Source organism: Eulemur rufifrons, chromosome 16 (genome assembly GCF_041146395.1).
Source record: "Eulemur rufifrons isolate Redbay chromosome 16, OSU_ERuf_1, whole genome shotgun sequence".
Classification (NCBI taxonomy): Eukaryota; Metazoa; Chordata; class Mammalia; order Primates; family Lemuridae; genus Eulemur; species Eulemur rufifrons.
In genome coordinates, this window is record NC_090998.1 from 6,354,279 (window position 1) to 6,375,560 (window position 21,282).

The window sequence follows — 21,282 nt, forward strand, 5'->3', positions numbered from 1 at the left end:
CATAACACATGAGAAATAACTTTGGGGGTTGAGAGGAGCCAAGGGTGGGTAAAGGGAGTGCAGATGGGGGGCTTGCCCGGGAGGTTCGATGAGCTGCAGATTTGTCTTACTCATAAGACTACAATTTCACTCTGAGCATCATTAATCAGTTCAAGAGCCATAACCACAGCAATGTGCAGCCACCCTACAATAATCAACAAGAGGAGTCCCAAGTCGGGAGGGGCTTTGGGGGATAGTTCAAAGCTACAAAAATGCTGTCTGCATGGATAGAGGCTGAAGCATCACAGGCGAGTAGGGCCCCAGCTAGACCACATCCCAGGAATCATCGCACCCAATCCCTGCGCTCACAGCCCATAGTTGCCTTGGCAGCTGCATATGCTCTGAAGACAGTCCCCAAACTGCATGGAAAAAGTCAAACAGGTGTTTCACCTACTTAGCTCTTCTGCTAATTCTCTGCTTGGCTTTTGCACAGTAGCTGAGTATCTAGAAGCATTAGACCAACAACACTAACTCCTGGTCCTGGCTGCTAGATCTTCAGAAAGATCTCAAATTATTGGGGCTCTAAAGCTATGCCTCCTCCCCACCATCTCAAATAAAGCTTCCTGCGTGTGGCACAACAGGAAGTAGGCGACTTGCTGCACTTCTAGGATGTTGTTTGCTCACTGTTTTCTGTTCCCCAGGGGCCTGCAAGGTACCCAGGTCCAAGAGCACACCTCTCACCTGTGTCTCCCACTTAAACGTGGCTGGGAACATAGAGGGATGACAGTCCCCAGCCCTGTGGCTACAGTTCCCTCAGTTTCTCTCCTTGTTTATCACAGGCGCTCACCTTCCTCCCCACTCCGTTGGGCTTCCTATGCTGGTGAAGAAACTTTACGCTCTAGTTGATTAGTCCGCCTCCTAGGACAGGAAGCCCAAGCACAAGGTCCTTTGCCTTGGAGCAAAGATGCAGAAATGAAAACTGAAGTGTCCTAACTCAGATATCCAGAGCCTTCAAATGCTGTCACTGAGTGTTTCTCTGTCACCCGTGGCTGAGTGCCTCCTACTTTTCAGATGGTGGCACATGAGCGATCCGCAGCGGCTGCGGGGGGAGGGAGGAGAGGGTGCACCACAGGAGGAGTGGGGGAGGCAGCTGCAATGTGACTATTCAAACACAACTTCGCCGAGAATGGGGACCGCGTTGGCCTCTTGGTTCACCCACAGACTTCAGAAACCAAGATTCTACCCCCAAACAAGCATGGAAATCAGTTTGAAAGAAGAAGAAAATAATCAAACGTTTTTTTAAAGAGTCCCTGCTTTGAAAATTGAAATTCTGATTTTTTTCTTTCTTTTCAGCAAAAATGGGCTAATTGGTTCCATCATGCACCATCCATCTGGCCATAATGGCAAAGCTTTCTTCTTCGGGATTACATCTATATTCTTTCCTCTCTGCTCTAGACCCAGGGAGAGAGACCCAACCTTTTGTCCTATTACTCCCGGAATGGGGGCCAGGGAGGAGGAGAAGGCCCGAGGATGTTTTCCTTTCCCCGTTGCCCTAAAGTGAAGCAGTGTCTCAGTCAAACCGCGCACAGCCCTGAGCACCCCTCACTGACCCCAGTCTCCATGCCCATCTCTCCTTCAAATCACCAGGCACTTCCTGCTGCTTAGAACAGCAAGCCCCAAAGGAAAAGGCTTGTGCTTCCTCACTGCCCAGCAAGGACCACACCTCTGTACAGCCTGATGCAACCAGGCCTAGCAACGTGGTCCCTCTGTGTCCCTAGAGGACAGGGCAGGGGTCAGGGCCAAGAATCATGACCAGGGCAGGCTCAGGCCCCGGCACTGGTGCCTGAAAACACGCACCCGTCATACAAAGCCCGAGGCCTAGCACTGGGCTTCAGAGATAACTCTGGTTTCCTGGACACAAAGGAACAACCCAAGCACGGGAGTTTATGGTCTACCTCCCAAAGAGAGTCTCATTAAATCTGCAAGCACTGCCGGGTGACAGGGACGACAGCGCTATTCCCTCCAGGGCAAACTCAAAGGAAACTTTTATCCACTGGGACAGGTACTTAGAGGAATGGTGCTATGCTCCTAAAAACCCATTTGGTTTTGATTCCCCCCAGAACAGGGCCAGTCTGCCCAGCATTGCGCTTTCATCCTTGCACTCCAGCCGGACGCAAATCTAAAACAGAGCCCCCAGACGGTGCATTTAACAGAGACTATATTTACCCATCACCGAATTGTCTTGACGTGTGCTTAATTACTTAAATGCCTTTAATCCCAAGCCTTTTCTTCTAACAAAATATAAACCAGTTCGGCTGGATGAATGATAAACCAGATGTTTACAACACACAACATGGTCTGGCTTCGGTCAAAATAATTAAGACGTCGTCTCCTGAGTGGGGAGGGGAGATGCCCAAAGCATACATTTGTTTAAATGCCCTGACACCAAAACGTCCATGACAGTGTAGCTCCATCAATCTGTAATGTTCTGTCCCTGAAACAGCAATGATAACTTCCATATGAAGGAGCAAGAAAGGTGTTTGTCCTCCTCTGATATGGTCAAGGAGGCTTGGGTTTCTTTCCACAGTAAAGTGCACTTTAAATCACTCGGGCAGAGCAAACTTCCAGGGCCCTGGCACTGACCCTAGGAAACATGACATTGATGAAGGGGGCATCACGGGCTGAACCAAGTTTACGGTCACTCACAGGCTCGCACCACCGTGCAGAACCCAAACTCCCAAGTATTTTCAGTCTCTGGACATCGTGGACAGTAGTCCCTAGTCCCCCACATCCAGCAGCAAATGAGAGGAAATAGTTGAGTTGTCCCTGCTGAAGTTTAGAGAAGAATCCTAAAAAGTTAGAGGTTAGACCAAATCACCAAATGCCAGTCCACTTACACTTTTTCAAGGTCAGATCCTCTTGCTTTGTCTTTTTATACTAATTTTAAACACCCTCAAAAAAAAGGGAGAGAAAGAGAGAGAGAGAGATTGACAGAGAGAGAGATTGACAGAGCGAGAAGAAAGGAAGGAAAGAAGGAAGGAGAAAGGAAGAGAGAGAGGGAGGAAGGAAAAGTCTAAGACACCTAGCTACCGGCCAGGGCATTAAAAGGGACCGAACGCTGAATGTTCATATAACAATGTCAGAAAAATAGTAAAAATTCAGCCCTTCACAGACAGACGTGGTTATCCTTGGGTACTTCGGAACACCAGTGGTCAAACCCCAGAGGCAGGGCACTCTGCACTACTCTTCACATTTCCAAGTGTAAGTAGATCGAAAAGCCCGCTACAGTTGCCATATCTTTATTTTTATCATAATCTTTTTCTGTAGCTCCCTTTAGAGTTGCTAAGAATCACTTGGGTAGCTTGTTAGAAACGCAGATCTAGGACCCTGTCCCTGCAGAGTCTGATTCAGCACGTCTGCCGTGGGAGGCGGGCAGGTGCACCAGGCGATGCTGAGGCCAGCAGAGGCCAACCACACCTGAGCGGAGTTGCCCGTGGCCATGTGCAAAGGACTGATGTAAGAGGACAAACTTCTCCCAACCATCCTCACCAAGTGCTCGGCATCCTCCGTGTCGTCGTCTTCCCTTTCACTGGAACTGTCCACTCCACACTCTCTGAGGTCCACGGGCATCCTGCAAGCCCCAGTCCAGGCCATGGCCCTGGTACCTGCTCTCTGAGAACTTTAGGAAAGCTCGTCCCTTTCCTGGGCCTCGTTGGCTCATGTGGAGAGGAAACCACGTGGCTCCTTTGAGTCACAGAGTCTGGGAAACGTTAGAGCTGGAAAGGAGCTTCAGGAGCATTTAGAGGCCCCATTTTTTTATGGGGGGAGAAGCAGGCCCAGAGAGGGAACACGACTTGACCCAAGTTTTACAATGTGTTCATCCCAGAGCTGAAACTGGCACCCCCTTCCCCAGCCTCACCAGGTATGCGCCTATCTTCCATCTTCCCCTTCCAGATGTGCTCTCTGCCCGTCTCTGTCTGACACGAACGGGCTCCCGTGCTCTCTGGCCTCTCCCACGACCAACAGTTTTTAGACCCCTGGCCTTCTGCCTAAACGGTCACTTGTGCGAGGCTACTTCCTCCACCGAATTCTGTCCTCCGGTGTTCTAGTGGCCTCTCTCCCTCCTTGCAGGTCTTGGATGGGAAGAGCTCTACTCTTGTTAACTCCAGGTTACTACACCACCCCTGGCATCCCCCAGCTCCTTGCCAATCCCTTTGTCAACAGTCTCTCTCTATATTACGCCTGCCTTGAATCACCCTAATCTGAATATGCAATTTTCTCCTGTTGGGACCCTTTGGAATTGCTGCCATCATGTTTTCTGTGTTATCTGCTTCCCTCGTATGTACCTGTCTTCCCAGACAGCCACGCAGCTCACTCCCTCTTCTCAAATATGACCTCACCAGAAGGCCTTTTCTGAGTACACTGTTTAAAATACCGCCCACTCCCCCTTCACCTCTACCTGCTCTCTTGCTGTATTTTTTCCTTCTGACAGTTATCCCTACCTGACATACTATCCATTTTACTTATTTCTTGGTTTGTTTCCTGCCTTACATCACTAGAACATAAGCCCCAAGTTATGGGGCAGGGATTTGTGTTGGTTTGATTCCCTACTCTATTCCCCGGTTCTAGAATGTGAATGGCACATAGTAGGTGCTCAGGAAATAGTTGTTGAATGAATGAATGGCTGTTACGTTGGGAAGAGCTCAGCTTCCACCTCTCTGGGAAACCTTTCCCAATAACGTCATCCATTTCTTAACTGATTGATTTAAAAAGCAATGAAAAAGAGCCAAGAAACCTAGGTTATAAGTCTGGCTCTAAATCTCTCACTGTGGGCATGCCAGTTAATCTCTCTGCTGTGAAACTAGTTAATATATGTGGAAGCTGGTTTGAATCCTAGTGCAAAGGATCAAATGAGATAATGTGTATGAAAGTGTTTTGAAAAGCACACAACTGTACACATGCAAGGGGTCCTTACTGCTCTGGTTACAGTAATACCTCACTTGCAGAGGGACCTCTTGTCTGGTAATCTCAGCTCTCACAACAGGAAACTTGAAAGAGAGAAAAGGTATCCAGACCGCTAGAAACCACCAATAGCTAAAGCAGATCTCATAAAAGCCACTCCTCAACGTGCCGCACCTTATCCACGGAGGAATACTCAGACCCTCCTTCATTGCCTTGTCACACTCTCCTTACCCCAAATTCTAATGAGTTGTTTTCCTGTCTCCCAAACTGCAAAGCAAAACTGAAATAGTAAAACTCAGGGAGGGAGGCTACCAGGGTCAAAAATTCAAGGCACCAGAGCAGCATGGGGAAAGCAATCCTAGTGATATTTTGGCAATCCTTGAGAGAACATGAAAAACCGTGTGCTCATGACAGTCATCTCGAGCCATCCAGAAAAATTTACATATACGTTTACCTGGAGAACATACGTAGATACGTTCTACATAATCAAGCAGGGAACTGTGTGATAGAGTTAACAAGATACCTACCCAAAACACAGTCCTGCAGATGGCCAGAGCCACACCACTGACCATGTTCCCCTTTCACTTTGGGTCAAAGTTAAACTTGCAGCTCAGCTGTGGAAACTAGAGGACCTTCTGGTTTGAATACTTGTATTCTATTTTTGCCTCCTCGTTTTGACATTCTATTTTAATTTGTGTTTTTCCTGGTTCTTATTTTTTAATTTATTATTTATATTCACTGTTTCATTGTTTTTCTTGTAAGCCACATCAGAAATTTCATGGAACAAGGCAGGAATACAAATAAATCAATACATACCACTTGTATATAGGTTAATGTTTTGCACAAGCAGGCATTCAATAAAAATGTATTGTCTACAAAGAAAAGAGTGATAATACTAGATAAACAGATACATTTCTAAAATGCTATTATCTTTTCAATTTTCTAATTTTTGAATCGGGCACAATGAGAAAGGGAACACACTTTCTAAGTTGGTCACGAAAGTGATGACCACATAGAAAAGGTGGTTCTTAGGGTTATGAAGGATCAGTGAAAAGACCTGTAACTCCATGTACAGTCCTGTTCTCCGTTTTTCTCTTCTTTTAAGGAAGCAGCGGTCCTCTGGGGGAATCTCAGCCAGTTCTAGCCATTTGCGCTCCCCTCCACCCCTTATAAAACTGGGGAGAAGGGCAATAAAATCTAAATTTACCCAGTGACTCCGAGGTCTGTATTATCTGGAGGCCTCTCAGAGTGATCACATTCCTCTTTCTTTTTGATCTTCTAAGTAAGATGGGTAAGTTGGCCAAAGAGCTTTAGGGGTATTTGATTTTCATAGGCTGACGTGAAACCACGAGAAAACTGGCCTTTGGGGTTCTCCTCTGCCAAGAAGCAGAGAAGTTCAGTTATGTGTCCCTTGTTACAAAGCTAGTAAGTCACCAGCAGCTACTGTGAATGTCACGGACACTCATAGTCAGGAACTCGCTGGCAGTGCTGTGGGGCTAACAGATTTGAAAGATTCAGCCTAACTCTGCTCCTAGTTGGTAGCGTCCCGAAGGTAACGGAAATAGGATTGGAACAGGAGTACCCAAGTTCTGCACCCAGGCCTGACAATTCTGACTCAGCATGTGACCCTGGACAAGTCACTTATCCTGTTTATAACTGGATATGGTCATTCCTGACATACCTACTTTCCCGGGGGCTATGAAATGAATATTAGATAATTTACATCAACACTTACAAGTGTACGTGGACATTAACGCATCCTCCTCTGTGTTCCCACTGCATTCTGTGCACGTCTTAGAGCACCTGCACGTCACCTCACAGTCACCTTTCACAGGTCTGTCTGCCTGGCTAAACTAAGACCCCTCAAGGGTGGAAATTAGATCCGGTTCATCTTGCCAGCCCTCGGTTTCTCTCACAGCATTTGACACATAGCAGGTGCTCAATAAATGTTTTTTGAAGTCAAAAAGGAAAGACAAATTTCTGAACTGCTCAACAACAACAAAATCCCAGTGATGTTTGACTTTGAGACATCGCCAAAAAAAATCCTCAGATCCTCACAGGGAAACACCTTTCAGTGAAAAAACAAAAATCAAAAAAACAAAACAAAGAAACAAAAATAACCTTCAGTGTTAAAGCAACCTGGAGATTGTCCCCCTAAATAAACTTTTGTTTGTAAGGACTTGCCAGTTTACAAAACAAACTAACAGATGCCTATTTAGTCTTTACAAAAACTCTGCAAGATAGAGATTATTATGCCCATTTTACATAAAAGGAAAGTGAGATGCAGAGAAGTGGAGTCATTTGTCCACGGACACGCGTGGTCAGGAACTCACTGGCAACTGCCGTGGGGCGAGCAGCCCAGGCATGTTTACACTAATTCTCTGAATCAAACCCACTGAGTGCAGTGTGCAAGGCAGGCAGCTGGGTGCACGGGGGCAGACGCATCTAGAGGACTCCCTCTCTTGGGAGCCTAAGCCCTGGGCATGGGTGATAAGCAGTGAAGAGATTGAGTTTGACAGGAGTTCCAAGGAGAGGGAGTCAAGGGAGAACCGGGGGTGCAGTGACGTTTGATCTGGGGATGACATGGGTGAGACTGGGGAAAGACACAGGCAGGACATTCAGGCAAAGGGAACGAGGTGAGTGCAAATGGAGAGGACACTGGTCACAGACACAGGAAAAGCAGTCGGACAGCATGAGCGAGAAGGAGGGAGAGGTGGACACGCCGCTGTCGAAGTCCTGGTGAACATCTAAGTGGAGGTGTCCGTCCAGCAGTTGGGGACGCTGGGCTGGAATCAAGAGAATCAGGAATAAAAACAGACGGTTGCGAGTCGTCTGTACAGAGGAATGGAGAGTACAGAGGCCAAGGGGCTTGGGGAAGATAACGTCTAAAATGCGGAAGAAGGAAGAAGAGTCGCAGGGAAGCTGGTCCGGGACCCAGACACAGAGGCAGCCGTCTAGCAGAGCAGCAGCACCTCCCCGACGTCAGCTGCCGGGAGACAGAGGGTAAAGGAGGCCTGAAATATGGGGAGTAAGAAGTCCCCCATGATATTGGAGGGAGCAATTTTGGTCAAATTGGGGAGAGAATGGGAGAGCGAAAGTCAGAGTAATGGAATCGAGAAGTGGGTTGGGCAGGAAGTGAGGATAAATTCAAGAACTTTGATAAAGGCTCCGAGAAAATAAAAAACACATACTAAAATCTCTCGACTCCTTGGAGAGGACGTCCTTCCGGTGCGCGGACTTGGGCTGGGCCCGAGACCGCCCTGGCTCACCCATGCCTCACAGCACCACGCTCCAGACGAGAAACAGCACGGACGATTCAGGCTTTGAAACCTGGAGCGTTACCTGGACCTTTGCAGCGAGATGAATACATCAAAGCAAACGTGAGCGTGCGCCAGTGCCCCGTGAGGGGTAAGTGCTGTCCTAGCGGGCCGGCCTGGCACGAGGCCTGCTCCGACTGCGCCCTCGGTGGGAGGCGCTTGTGAGCCCCACAATCAGCGCCAGTTCCTCTGGAATACGAGCGACTGTCGTCAGCACCTTTGTCCTTATTCCTCAGCCTGGCTGCCTGCCCATCCGCTAGACTGGACTCTACACCTCTTTGGACTCTTTTCAACTCAAACTGCCTCTGAGCCAAAGATTTGGCATCACAGAGCGTATTCTGAAGGTGGTTCTCCCAAGGGTTTCCAAAGCCGTTTGAGATGCCAGCAGCTTGGGAACGAGAGCTCAACCCAGCAGAGCCATGCCTGTGCAGAGTGTGCTTGTGGGCTACGTGTGGGCACGCTTTTCCACAGAGCAGCCTCACGGGGCTCTGGGCACGCGCCCGTTTTCACCTCTGCCATCACTCACACCTTCTGCGCAGTGCGTCAGTATCTGGCCCGCCCGCCTCACTCCGCAAGATGCCAAGTGCCAAGGCCCCTGCGTTAAAGACAGGGACCCTCCTATTGAAGCAACAAACCACAAGGCAAACAGATTCAGCCAGAGATGGAGACAAGAATGTTGAACCTAAAAGAGCCACATTCAGACTCTACCATCACTTGCTGTGTGGCCTCAGACAAGTCATTCGCCCTTTCTGGGGGTCCGTGTCTTCATGTGTAAACTCAGGAGAATGGACTAAAGGAACTCTAAGATGCTTTTCTTCTTAAAAACATAAAAACTCGCATATTTTCAGTGATTATTAAAAACTACTGGAGATGGTGAAAAAGAGAGCAGCAGCCGGACTGTGGGAAGGGACAAAGTCGGCGGTTCAGGGGACGGAGAGGGAAGACAGAGACGGGGGAAGGTCTGGGAGAAGTGGCAGCAGCCTGGGAGCAGCCCCAGCCCCACCAAGAAGTGGAGCCTCCCTGCTCCTGGGGGCAGAGGCAGTTTCCCAGCCTAAGCTACAGCAGCCTCCTCCTGGGTGGGGGACAGTTGTTTGTTTCCTTCTTTGCTGCCACCAAGGGAGCTGTTGAAAGAGCGGCCCGGCCCCCCTGGTGCCTGGTCAGCCCTCGCCCTGGGTGGGGAAGGGGTCCTTACCCATCGTGTTGTTGGCTCGGGAGCAGGCTGTGCGCTTCAGAATCTCGTGCACCTAAAAGGGGACGACAGCAGAGCTGAGAAGGCCTTGCCCACCGGGCGTCGCCGCGGCCTGTGGGACAGGCGCCGGGCGAGGCGTCAGGACCGTTTGGAGAGAGGGGAAGCCAAGCACGCACCAAGCTGAGCACACGGAGCGCATGTCAACGCCGCTCAGACTTGAGGACTTTGAGGAAACAAAGAATCTGAATGCTGGTCGCTAGTGTTATTTCTCTGTTGTTTTTTTCTTTTCCCAAGTCCTCTCCATGCCTCCCTCACCAGAGCACGCCACACACTTCCTCCGAGACTCCGTGTCTGAGAGCACAGGCACGCAGGGCCGCCTGCCCAGTGGCTTCTCGTGCCTCCCAAGGCTGCGGAAGCCTAGGATGCGGGGCTTGCAGGGGACACTGTCTCTCTCACGGGAGGAGAGGGGTGCCCCCCGTGGAAAAATCAGGGGCATAGGTGGGTCAGTGTGAGCCCACTGGCCTGCTAGTGACCTCCTGGTGGGGCCCAAGCCTGTGCCAGGCTATGCAGAGATGCCCAGCAACCAAGTCTGCTTTGTGACAAACAGCTAGGCTGCTCAGACACCAGCAAAGACGTGGGCACAGGGAAGACATCTGCAGATGTGGGCGAGGTCTTCTGACAAAAGTCCAGGGCAGAGTAGACCCCAGGACAAAACTCAAGGCTCTTTTCCCCCCTTCTCACAGTGTGGGGTGGACTGAGGAAAGGGCAGGAGGGGAAGGAAGAAGCTTCCAGAAGGAGAGATGAATGCTAGAAGATGTTACTCCGGGACTATTCATACTCCCCTATTCCAGCCACAGACCTAGAGAGAGTGGTAAATAAATAACTTCCAGCAGAATGGGGCCCAAGAGTGTTTAATTCTGCTCATAATACAGTGCAGTAATTCGACAGCAATAATAATTAGGAACAGCATTTATATGGCATTGTATTATTTTACAAGCACTTTGCAATTATCGGGTAATCTCTAAAACACCCTATAACTCCCCCACAGTTGTGGGACCCAAGCCACAGTGAGATTTAATTGGCTTGTAATAGCATCAACCAAGAAAATGAGAAGTTTACGCCTTTTTCCATAGGAAGAAAAATCATATGCCCATTTTCAACCTTCCTAAAGCAGGCGAGGGGACCTGGGATGTATTCTTGCCCATCCTGCAAGCAAGAGTTAAGGCCACATTTTCAGTGTGCCTGAGAAAGGTTCTGTAGCTTCCTCTAGTCACCTGTCCCTTCTTTTGCTTCTTATCCTTTCTAATCACCCCTTGGCTGAGAGGGTCTGGTGGGTGTCTAACCCGTGCTCCTCCTTTGAGAACTTAGGTTCTCTCCTAGGGATCAACGGAAACACATTGCCATGCCTCCCATTTGGGCATGAATAAGTCTCTAGCATTCCTTGGGCTCTCTTCCTCTCCTCCACCCCTAGGCTGAACGACCTCTAGAGCGGTAGAGGTCACTGGTCTGTTAATGCAGCTGCTCTGTAGCTCGGGCTGGGGCCACAGGGACACAGGCCATAGACAGATTTTCGCTGGAATCCATCACCCACACAATTCAACACTTGGCGTAAAAGACAAAACAACCGTAGAAGGGCTATGGCCGTGAATGCTGGCTTTCTACGGGATGGGCTGCTGATTTTATCCTTGGACAAACTGGCTACCTCCAGCATACACTGAGATAAATTCACATGAGCCCCTGTCACCGAGGTTGAAAGAAAGGAAAATGCATAGAAACACAGTGGCCCTGCAATCAGGACAGGCTCTCGTCCTTGCTCTGACACCAACAATCTATGTGATTTTTTTTCAATGCGTTGCTTCTCAGAACTTCAGTTTCCTCAACTGTAAACCAAGGGGTCACCTAACTAGTTTAAAGTCCCCACGAGCTCTGACAGTCCCTGTTTTTGTGATTCTAAGAAGGACTTTAGTGGAGGACCCATACAGAGAAGACGCTGCTCTCATATTGTAAGTGAGGGTGGTTGTTTGCTCTTTCCTTCACTACTGGGATGGGGACACTCTTGGGTACTCCTCTCAGTTGCTAGGCAACTCCAAGCAAACAGTGATTTGGGGCTACAGGCAGGGGAAGAGAGGGCCCTGCCATCTAGGTCCTCAGCCTTCCCCCTGGCCTCCTTCTTAACGCAGCACGTTACTCACAATGCGGCTTCGGGTGGCATTGTCAAAGAAGGTGTCCTTTTCCTGGATGTTGTACCTGCGGACACCAAGAAAGCAGATGGTAAACTCAGTTCACTACCCTGGCCTGGGAACGCTGCCACCCCAGGCCCCCGGCCAGCCTCAGAGAGCAACGTGGCCAGGTGTGTGAGGTGTGCACACACTCTCAATGCTTGTGCTCTTTGTGACCCAGTCATTCTGAAAACTCATCACAGAAACTTATCCTAGGGAATAAATTCAACAGAAGAAAAAAGTGACATAAATGTAAGCATCCATTACAAAGTTATTTATGATAAAAATTATGGACATAAGATGTAATTTCAAAATTGATACACTAGATTATCATGTAGACATTAAAAATCACAATTATGAAAATTTTGTATAAGGCAAAGATTATACCATAAGAGAAAAATATTATACTACGATAAGTTTTCAAATCAAAAATATATCATAGACAAAGACAGTAAAAAATACAAGAAAAAAGAGTATAGCTTCAGAGTGTTGGGATTATAATTCTTTTTGTTTTTCAAAATTTCATTTAATGTTTTTCCTGCCTTCTCACTCATTAGATACCAAACTTCTAATTATGCCAGGCCTGTGTGTTGGTTTTTCATTTTATACATTGAACTTTCACTCAACAAAACACCTGGGGCACACCTGCCGTGTGAGGGTGCTATGTTAGAGGATGCACGGGCGAAGGAAACATGCTCCAGCTCCCTGAGAGCCCCCAGGCCCCAAGTAACTGATGCGGAGTAGAACACGGCAATGTGCAGACCACGGCTGTGCAAACTCGGGGGTGGAGGTCATGCTTCTGGCCGGGAGGGACAGAACACTCTGCAGAAGGAAGATGCTGCTGAGCTGGTGCTGAAGGACAGCACAGTGCAACGAATGGAGACACCTGGGAGGTGGCCGTGCAGACGCCAGCTGGCCATGACTGAAGGCCCAGGGAGGGGGTGCAGGGAAGCAGCACGGGGTGCAGAGGAGCAGCAGCCACAGGCCACCGTGCCAGGCCCCGCTCAGCCACTTAGGGCTGCGTGCCCTTGGACAGACCTGGACCTGGCTTCCCTCTGCCTCACAAAGGGGAGGGTGAGCATCACCGAGGGGAGGGGCATGTGCGAGGGCGGCAGCACACAAGCGTCTGCAATCACTCTCCAACCTGGCAGGCACAGGTGCGAGATACTCTCCAGTGAAGGGCAGGAGCGCTGCCCCACGACATCCACCTCCTGGAAAGGGTGCTCCCCTGTCCGCTCTGCTTTTCTACTCCTCCTCTCTCCCTCCAGCTCAGCTCTCTCCTATCAGTCCTCCCGTTACTTCCTGTCTCCTTAGCTCCTGGAGCAGGACTAAGCTGGGCGGCTGCATCTCCCACTTCCCGGCGTGGCCCCCCCTTCCTGGGAAGGGTTTTGATTCCCTCTTCCCGGGCTGGGGGTGGGGGCGGGGGGGTCTCCCCAGAGTCCGTGCCTACGTGAGTAGGCAGCTGGGGTACAGAAATCCACACCTCGCCGCTGTCTCTCCGGCTTGTCACACCCCACTGAGACCCTCCCAGACTGGGAAATGGGCAGATTTGCCCACAGCCTGCAGACAAGTGTCTGATCACTTTCTCACAGAGTCCCAAAGTTTATAGTTGGCTGCTCCCTGGTCACGGAAAACGGCCAAATGGCAGGTTCCCCCACTGGGCAAATGCCCAGGGCTACTGGGGACAATCTCACCTGGGGCGGGGGTTGCTTCACCACGACAGCACACTCCTCGCTCCCTCCCAGCATCCGGCACTCATCGCGTGAGCCCAGGCCTGGGGCACGGAACGGAAGAGCCGGTGTTCAACCTCCCTTCCTGTCCCCTCGCACATCCCTCACCCAGCAGCTTCGGTACTCACAGGTACATCTTCTCCCTGGAGAATGGGTAAGAGAGGTTCTTCATCCTGTTGTTGCTGTGCTCGGGAACTCTGGGCTGCAGAGGCGAGCTCAGCTTCTGCAGAACAGCGTTGAACTTCTTCGCAATGCTGCCTCCTGCTTTGATCTCGTACATCTAGGAAAGGGAAAGCCACGGGTCTGACAAGGGGGCCACAGGCAGCCCTCAGAGAGGAACGGCTTCACCACCAGCACTGCACGGGGCATGCAGCCCTGGAGGAGAGAGGAGGAGACTTGGAGAAACAAGGAGGGCCCGTCCCTTGCCCCCAGTGCTGTCACAGGGAAGTGGGCTCTGGAGCCCCTCTCAATTACTCGTGTGCCTGGAGGTGGCCAGTGTAGAGAAACGAGTGTGGAGTTCAAACTTTCTATGTGACTTTGTTATATCATCTTAAGAGAAACTGCAGGTCTACTATGTGACAGTCACCATACTAGGTGCTTGGCACAAATCAGCTCCCACGCTTACCAAAACCCAGCTGGGTAGGTGATATGATTCCCTTATGATGATGAGGAAATTAAGGCTCAGATCAGTGAGATGAACTAACAAAGGCCACACAGGTAGTAACTGGTGGCAGAGCTTGGATTTAACTCATGTCAACCTAACCCAAAGTCTGTACTCTGCCACTGCAGCACGCTTCTATGTGATCACCCGGTATCACTTTCTTTGTGTGTTTCTTAGGAAGTATCTGTGTTTAAATCAGTTTGCTTTCAAAGCATTAAACACTTAATGAGTACCTGTCTTGAGTAAGGCATAGATTTAATACCAAGATAATTGTTAACATTTATAGTATGTATAATTTTTTACAAAGCACAGCGTGTTTCTGCATGCATTCTAGTTTTGGGTCTTTCTGATTTACAAACATAGTCATTGAGACATGGAGTTTGAACGTCTCATAGCAAAGCTACAATAAATTGATGATGGCCACAAATTTTTATACAAATTAGTTTAAGAAGTAGCATCTCTGTTCCGACCCCCCTTGAATCTGCATGGGTTCAGTGGCTACTTGGCCAGTAGAGTACAGCAGAAGTGACATTCTGCCAGCTCCACCCTTTAGGAAGATGGGCAGCTTCAGCTTTGCTCTGCCTTGGTCCCCTGAAGCCCTGAGCCACGTTGTACAAAGGCTGCGCAGGCGTCCTGCGAGTACGCAGAGAGGGAAAGACACTTGGCCGGGCCCAGCCTGCCAGCTGCCCGGCCACGCAGCAGGCATGCACCTGAAGCCTTCCGGGACCCTCCTGTCCAGCCCACCCTCAAGCTAAACACCACCAAGTGTCCCCAGTCATGGAGCAGAATAGTCACTCATCCCAGTTCTGCTTAAGTTCCTGACCCAAAAATCATAAGATATAATACAATGACTATTGTTTCAAGCTGGTAAGTTTGGGCTAATTTGTCATGCTGCATTAGATAACCACAACAAGAGCCAACGTCCAGATCTTCTGACTTGAAAGTCTCTTCTGCTCTATCATGATAGCCTCATGTTGCTTAAATCCGGAGGAGCATTAAGACGTGTATGATTATTTGTCTTAATACTTGAATGCTCCGGCTGGTCCGAAGGTAGTGAGTTATTTCGTTTAATTGTTCACAGTCAGTTACAGATTGAACTCCTTGTTCTACTACTTCTCCCCTTCTCACTACTGCACTCGACTAGTCTTAAAAAAAATACTTGAATACTTGAAATACTCACTAAGATAGAGTGAGAAATGCCACAAAAGACAAACAAAGTGTGTGAGGGTTCAAGAAAAGGAGGTAGCACTTCCAGTCAAGGAATTAGACAAATGTTTCATGGAGGGAGCAGCATTTCAGTTGGATTTAACAGAAGGGTAATCATTTTTGTTATCATTTTGTTCTTTAATAAAGTAATGATAAGTAGGGGCAGAGGAGACCCTCCCCAATCTACCAACTGAAACGTAGCCACAGTTTATTTGTTTCTTCTAAGTGTTTTTCCTATGCATTTTAATTTAATTTCAATTACAAAATTAACACAGTTCAGGTAAATAAACCAAAACCATGAAAGTACATTTGCCAGATGTTAAAAGTTGCCTATCACTTCCAACCCAATCCCACCCTCCTCTCCAAAGAAAACTTATTTTAATAGTTTGGAGTATATTTTATCCCAACTCTTTATACATATAGAACTGGATCCCTTTCTAAACTTTACATGTTGCTCTACAATTTTCTTTTTTCATTTAATAATATATCATAGATATCTTCCCAGGTGAGTTCATATAGAGCTACTTTAAGGGATGCACAGTCTTGCACAGTAGATATGAATGCTAATTTGTTTAGCCATTTCCCCAGTGATGGGCGTTTATTTCATTTTTTGGGCATGCTTTATCTTGTTTTGATCACATTTCTATTAACATCACCTTATAAGTAATTTTAATGAATACGGCAGATACAGGCAAAGAAATTCCAGGCAAACAAAACAGCAGAAAAGTTCAAGCTGGGTTCAAGGAGGGTGAAGCGGGCTGGTGTGTTAGGAGCAAGGGGTTCTGGTTAGGAGCACACAGTGACGGTGGTGGCAGAGGGGAAACTGAGACCAGTGCATGGAGATCTGCTGCACGAAGCAATGGGAGTCAGCAAAGGGCGTGAGCGATGACAAAACCAGAGCTGTGAAATTGAGAAGGTAATTGAGTGCGGTTGTGTAAGAAGAGCAAGCCTACTTTCTGAAACAAAGGGATTGTTTATTTCTAGTGGCATACACGGGTTATTAAGCATCTCCTACGTGCCAGCTCTCGATGTATGTCAGTGGTAACCTTAAAGATCTGCTGCAAAGCCAAGAGAGGTAAGTTTCTCAGCCAAGATCACACAGTGTAGACAAGCTAATAATTGATGGGATTTTTGAACCCCCGACAAAGCCTGTGTTCTTGACTGCTTTACTCTACTGCTTCATCTGCTAAATAGGAGTTATCATGGGAGAAAACAGTATGCAGCTTCCAGTACTATCTCTATTGTCATGAAGGCCTTGACCATTCTGCCAAACCTCTCCCTCACACATGTCCGTCACCGCAAGGCAAAGAGCTCACCTCTCGGGCATCTTTGGACCTGGAGGGACAGGGACAGAAAGATGACCCCCTCACACTGTCACAGCACACCCCTGTGGGCCATTCAGGGCAGGTTCTGAGCAGAACGTGCCGTGCCCTGAGATTGCGGTATTGATCATACCCATAGCCATGTGTCTTTAAATGGTGTGTGCAGGAAAATTAAAGTTTCAGAGCAGGAGGGAAGCTGATGGGCTCTGTCCTCCAGATGCCTTTGAAAGCAGATTTGGAACAACCGAGGCTACTTCTTCTTTGTCTACTCCTCTCCACGTCCACCTCTGGTATCCTAGCCTAAGAAACCTTCGTTAGGTTACAACGATAACTGGTCTATAACTGGTCTCTAACTGGTCTCCTCACATCACCTCTCACTAAAGGTTACCAGATTTAACAAATAAAAATACAAAAGGTCAAGTTAAATTTGAATTTTAGATAAACAGTGGGTCATTTTTAGTATAAGTAGATCCCATGCAATATTTGGGACCTACTTATATTAAAAAACTATGCAATTAAAACAATTGTTAGCATAAGTATGTTCCATCCCATATCCAAAAAAGTATTCGTCGTTTATCTGAAATCCAAATGTAACTGGGCATCCTGCACTCTGTCACAGCCCTGCTTTGGCCCACCTCCTATTCAGTGTCCACACTGGAGCCAGAGTGATGTTTCTTTGGAGACAGAGTCTCCGTCTGTTGCCTGGGCTAGAGTGCCGTGGCATCAGCCTAGCTCACAGCAACCTCAAACTCCTGGGCTTACGCAATCCTTCTGCCTCAGCCTCCCGAGTAGCTGGGACTACAGGCGTGCACCACCATGCCTGGTTAATTTTTTCTATACATATTTTTAGTTGTCCAGCTCATTTCTTTCTATTTTTTGTAGAGACGGGGTCTCACTCTTGCTCAGGCTGGTCTCGAACTCCTGACCTCGAGGGATCTTCATACCTCGGCCTCCCAGAGTGCTAGGATTACAGGCATGAGCCACCGTGCCCGGCCAGAGTGATGTTTCTAAAGCGAAATCTAACCATGTTGCCTCCCTATTAAAAAGCCTTCAATGGTCACCCATTGCTCTTAGGATAAAGACCAAAATGCTCAATGCAGCCCACGGGACCCCATAGACGTCCCCACGTTTACCTTGTCCATGGTCCCTGGCTCACTGCAAGCAGCCGCTGGCCCTGGTTTCAGTTCTTCTGGCACGTGAGCCTCTACACTCCTCAGCCCTTGCCCCGTTCTGCTCACACTGAGGTCTCACTCTACTGTCGCCTCTGGGGAAAAGCCTTTCTTGCTTCCAAACAAGGTCAAGCCCCACTTTTGCAGTATATCATGGGTCCAAATTCCTCCCCTTCATAGCGCTTACCACAGTTGTAATTTTACATTTATTTGAGTGATTTTTTGACTGATGTCCAGCTACCCACCAAACCATAACCCCCATGAGGGCAGGATACTGTCCCAAATGTCCCCTATCTTTGAATGGATGAGTGATAAATCTCTGGAGAGCCAGCATTGACGACAGCAGCTGCTGCCACTGGAGGAGCCCAGCCTGGGTTTGGTAGAAATAAACCAGTCTGGGGAAGAAAGCCAAAGTCTCTGGCCTCTGGCTGGCTGAAAGGCTTCCCTTCCCATCCCCATCAAGTGCAAAGGCACTGAGGAGCCCAGCCACGGCAGAGGCCAGGAATGCCTGCAGTTAGCTGGTGCGGGTTTATAATCCAGCAGTTGGCTCAGGTTAGCTGAGAACCTCCTGGCAGTTCCTGAGCCTCATCTTGGCAATGGCTGTAGTAGGGCTCACTTAGAAAAGTGGGCCAAGAGGAGTGGGCCCCTGTGCTATGTTTTTGGTGGGGCCAGGAGTGGAACCAGGATAAAGTTTAACTGTTTTTTGATGGCAGATGCTCCAGCTCCAAATCACTGAAAGTAATGTCATCACCATCTGCCTTCAGGACAATGTCAACGGTGTGGGAGGCCAGAGCCCCAGCAGAGAACTCACAGTTACATCTACTCCACAGCCCTGAACAAGATCCTACGCAAACGTTCCCAGGCTGAACCACCACAGCAGACTTGCATTGGAGAGAGATGTCCCAGACTGCAGGGCCTCCATGGGGCACGGGGCAGGCACTCGTGAAACGCGTGTGGGTGTCCCCATGGTACAATACCACGTACACTGGGCTTGGAGGGCAAGGGACGTGCTTCCTATCTCTGTGCCTTTGCATGTGTCACCGTGCCTGGGACTTCCTCCCTCCTTTTCCTCCTGCATAACTCCTGCCTCTCCTCACTACAAGGCTCAACTTCCTGTCACGCTTCCTTAGTGGCCTGTGAATGAATACCAGCATCATAGAATGTGTCACGGCTCACTTGTTTGAGTTTACATATCTGTCTCCATTTCTTGGTTTGCTTGTCTGTCTCCCCAGCAGACTGTGGACTTCTGGACAGCAGAGACCCTGCCCTGTGTGCCTGGCATGCAACAGGGACAGGATGGCGTTTACTAAGGGAATGACCTGAATCCTGGTCCTTGTGACACTGACTAGATGTGTGACTTTGGACACGCCACCCTCCCCTTCTCAGTTTCTTCATCTCTGAGAAGTCAGGGCACTTCTACTGCCTACCGTTACTACTGAGACTGATTTACCCCCAGCCTGAAACACCCAGAAAAAATACATGACACTAGCATCAGGCAGCAAAGGGCAGCGATCCGTGGGGGAGGAAACAGCGAGGCGAGCCCTGCGTTTGCGCCAGCTCACTGCCTCGGGAGAGGAAGGGGAAACAGGTGGGGCCGGCAAACTCCCTGAGTTGCGGAGACAGAGCTGTAAGTCTGGGGAGACTGAGGCAGTGAGCATCCACAGGACAGAGTACCTGAGAGGGGAGAGCTGCACGGAGAACCCAGAGGTCTGCGGAAGGTCCCCTTAGCAGCATGGGGGTGGGGAAACTGCCCAAGGCTGGAGAAGGAGCCGTCAGAAAGGACTGGAATAGCACCTACGTCCACCAGGAAAATCCCATAAGGCACAGAGCACTGGGTAGAGTTCTCCGATCGACTCGGTAATGGCGGATAATTAGCCGTAGACTGGGCCCCGCTCCAGGCCCACTTAACAAATCATAAAAGCAAGAACTGAACTAAATGGCTTTTAAAGTATTGTCCAAGTCTAACAATCTATGGGTTTAAACATTTAACGAAAAAGAAACATTCATTCCCGGCACAAGCCTTTCTAGGCACCTCCTGGATGTCGGGTTCTGAGCTTGGTGTGGCCTGTGGCAAGTGCCGGAGAGGAGCGAGGATGACAAGGCCCCCTTCCACGTGCAGAATGCTGGGCGGTGTATCCTGCGCTGCCTCAGGCATCACCCCATGGGGTCGAGAGAGCTCTGCAAGGCACGCCTGCCAGGTAGGCTTAGCATCTCTGTTTCACAGATGAGAAAACCAAGGCTCAGAGGGGCAGGGACGTGCCAGAACAGCTGGTAAAATCGCGCCTGGAACCCGGTTTCCTGACTCCCCTATCCAGGGCCGTTTCCACCAACCTAACGTCCCGCGGTCCTTGGCAGGGCAGTGTGGACTGGCCCTGAGAAGGGGGCGGCCTGGAGGCCCCTCAGCCCCACCAAATCCGGCAGCCCAGGCTCTGGCCGTGCCTTCAGCAGGGCCCAAGAAAGGCACCCGATCGTCTTTATTATTATTAATACAATCAGCAGTGGAATCATTATTACTGTTATTCTTGGACATCAGAGAATTATGAACATCCTCAGAAAGGGCGAGACACATGTGCGCCAGCTGCTCCCATTATGCCCTCCTCGGGTACATGATACGCCTTTCATGTGCTTAAAATCATAAATAATTTTTAAAGTATGTTGCTCTTATTTTTTATTCCAGGGCTCAAATGTGGTTCTCATAAAAGCTCGCTTTGGCCTCGCTGACACAGTGTAAGGGGTTTACTGAGATTCCTTCTTTTCTTCCTTCTTTCTTCCTCCTTGTCTCCCTCATCCTCTCCCCTCCAGAGGGGCACGGCAGTGTGGTCTGAGGGCTGGGTCGTTTCCTTTCTGCATTAAAATCGTGTGCTTTCCTAGGGCACAGGGAACAGGCTGTATATCTTGGACAGTACACAAGCCGCTGTCTCCATTTTACAGATAAGGAAACTGAGGCAGGGAAAGTTTTGCTAACATGCCCAACATCACACAAACATTTGGGGATCCAATGACCCCAAAGATCAAGGAAAAGGTGTAACAGCATAAAACAGAACCAGTATGACTTGATGATCCATGAGTCACCGTATCTGCAGAGGCCTGCGAGGGGCTCTCCCGGAAATGGGCAGGAACAACACAGACCAGGCACAAAGTGCGTGCCCCAGCTGGGACCACATGTGCCAACAGAAATTAATCCAGATCATCTGCCTCATTTTAATATGTGTGCTTTCCTCTGCTCCTCCTGCAGCCTCAGGATCCTGGAGGTCCGACAGTTACTGTTCCTGGCACCACACTCATCTTGCGAGGCAGGGCCGGCCGAAGACGACCCTCTCGCCCTTCCACTTGGCCCTCACAGCAGGAGGCCCAGACGCCCAGAGACGGCGAGCAGTGTGGCAGGGAGGCTGCAAGTCACGGGCTGGACAAGGACAGAAGTCTCTGGAGCTGAAGAAGCGAGGAGCAAGAGAAGCCAAAGATGCCGCGGGATTCATGCCCCGTCCCCAGCTGTGCCTGAGGGGCACACGCACGCACTGAGCTGGGACC

The 21,282-nt window shown here is 49.4% G+C and overlaps 1 protein-coding gene across 1 annotated transcript in view; it reads right to left on the minus strand.

Moving 5' to 3' along the window:
- ANO2 (anoctamin 2) overlaps nt 1–21,282 on the minus strand; it is a 346,649-nt gene that overhangs the window by 250,064 nt on the left and 75,303 nt on the right. Inside the window, exons 3-5 of the mRNA XM_069489336.1 lie at nt 13,525–13,676; nt 11,640–11,694; nt 9,451–9,502 (exon numbers count right to left, since the gene is read on the minus strand). Coding sequence (XP_069345437.1) covers nt 9,451–9,502; nt 11,640–11,694; nt 13,525–13,676 — 259 coding nt within the window. The remainder of the gene's footprint in view (nt 1–9,450; nt 9,503–11,639; nt 11,695–13,524; nt 13,677–21,282) is intronic.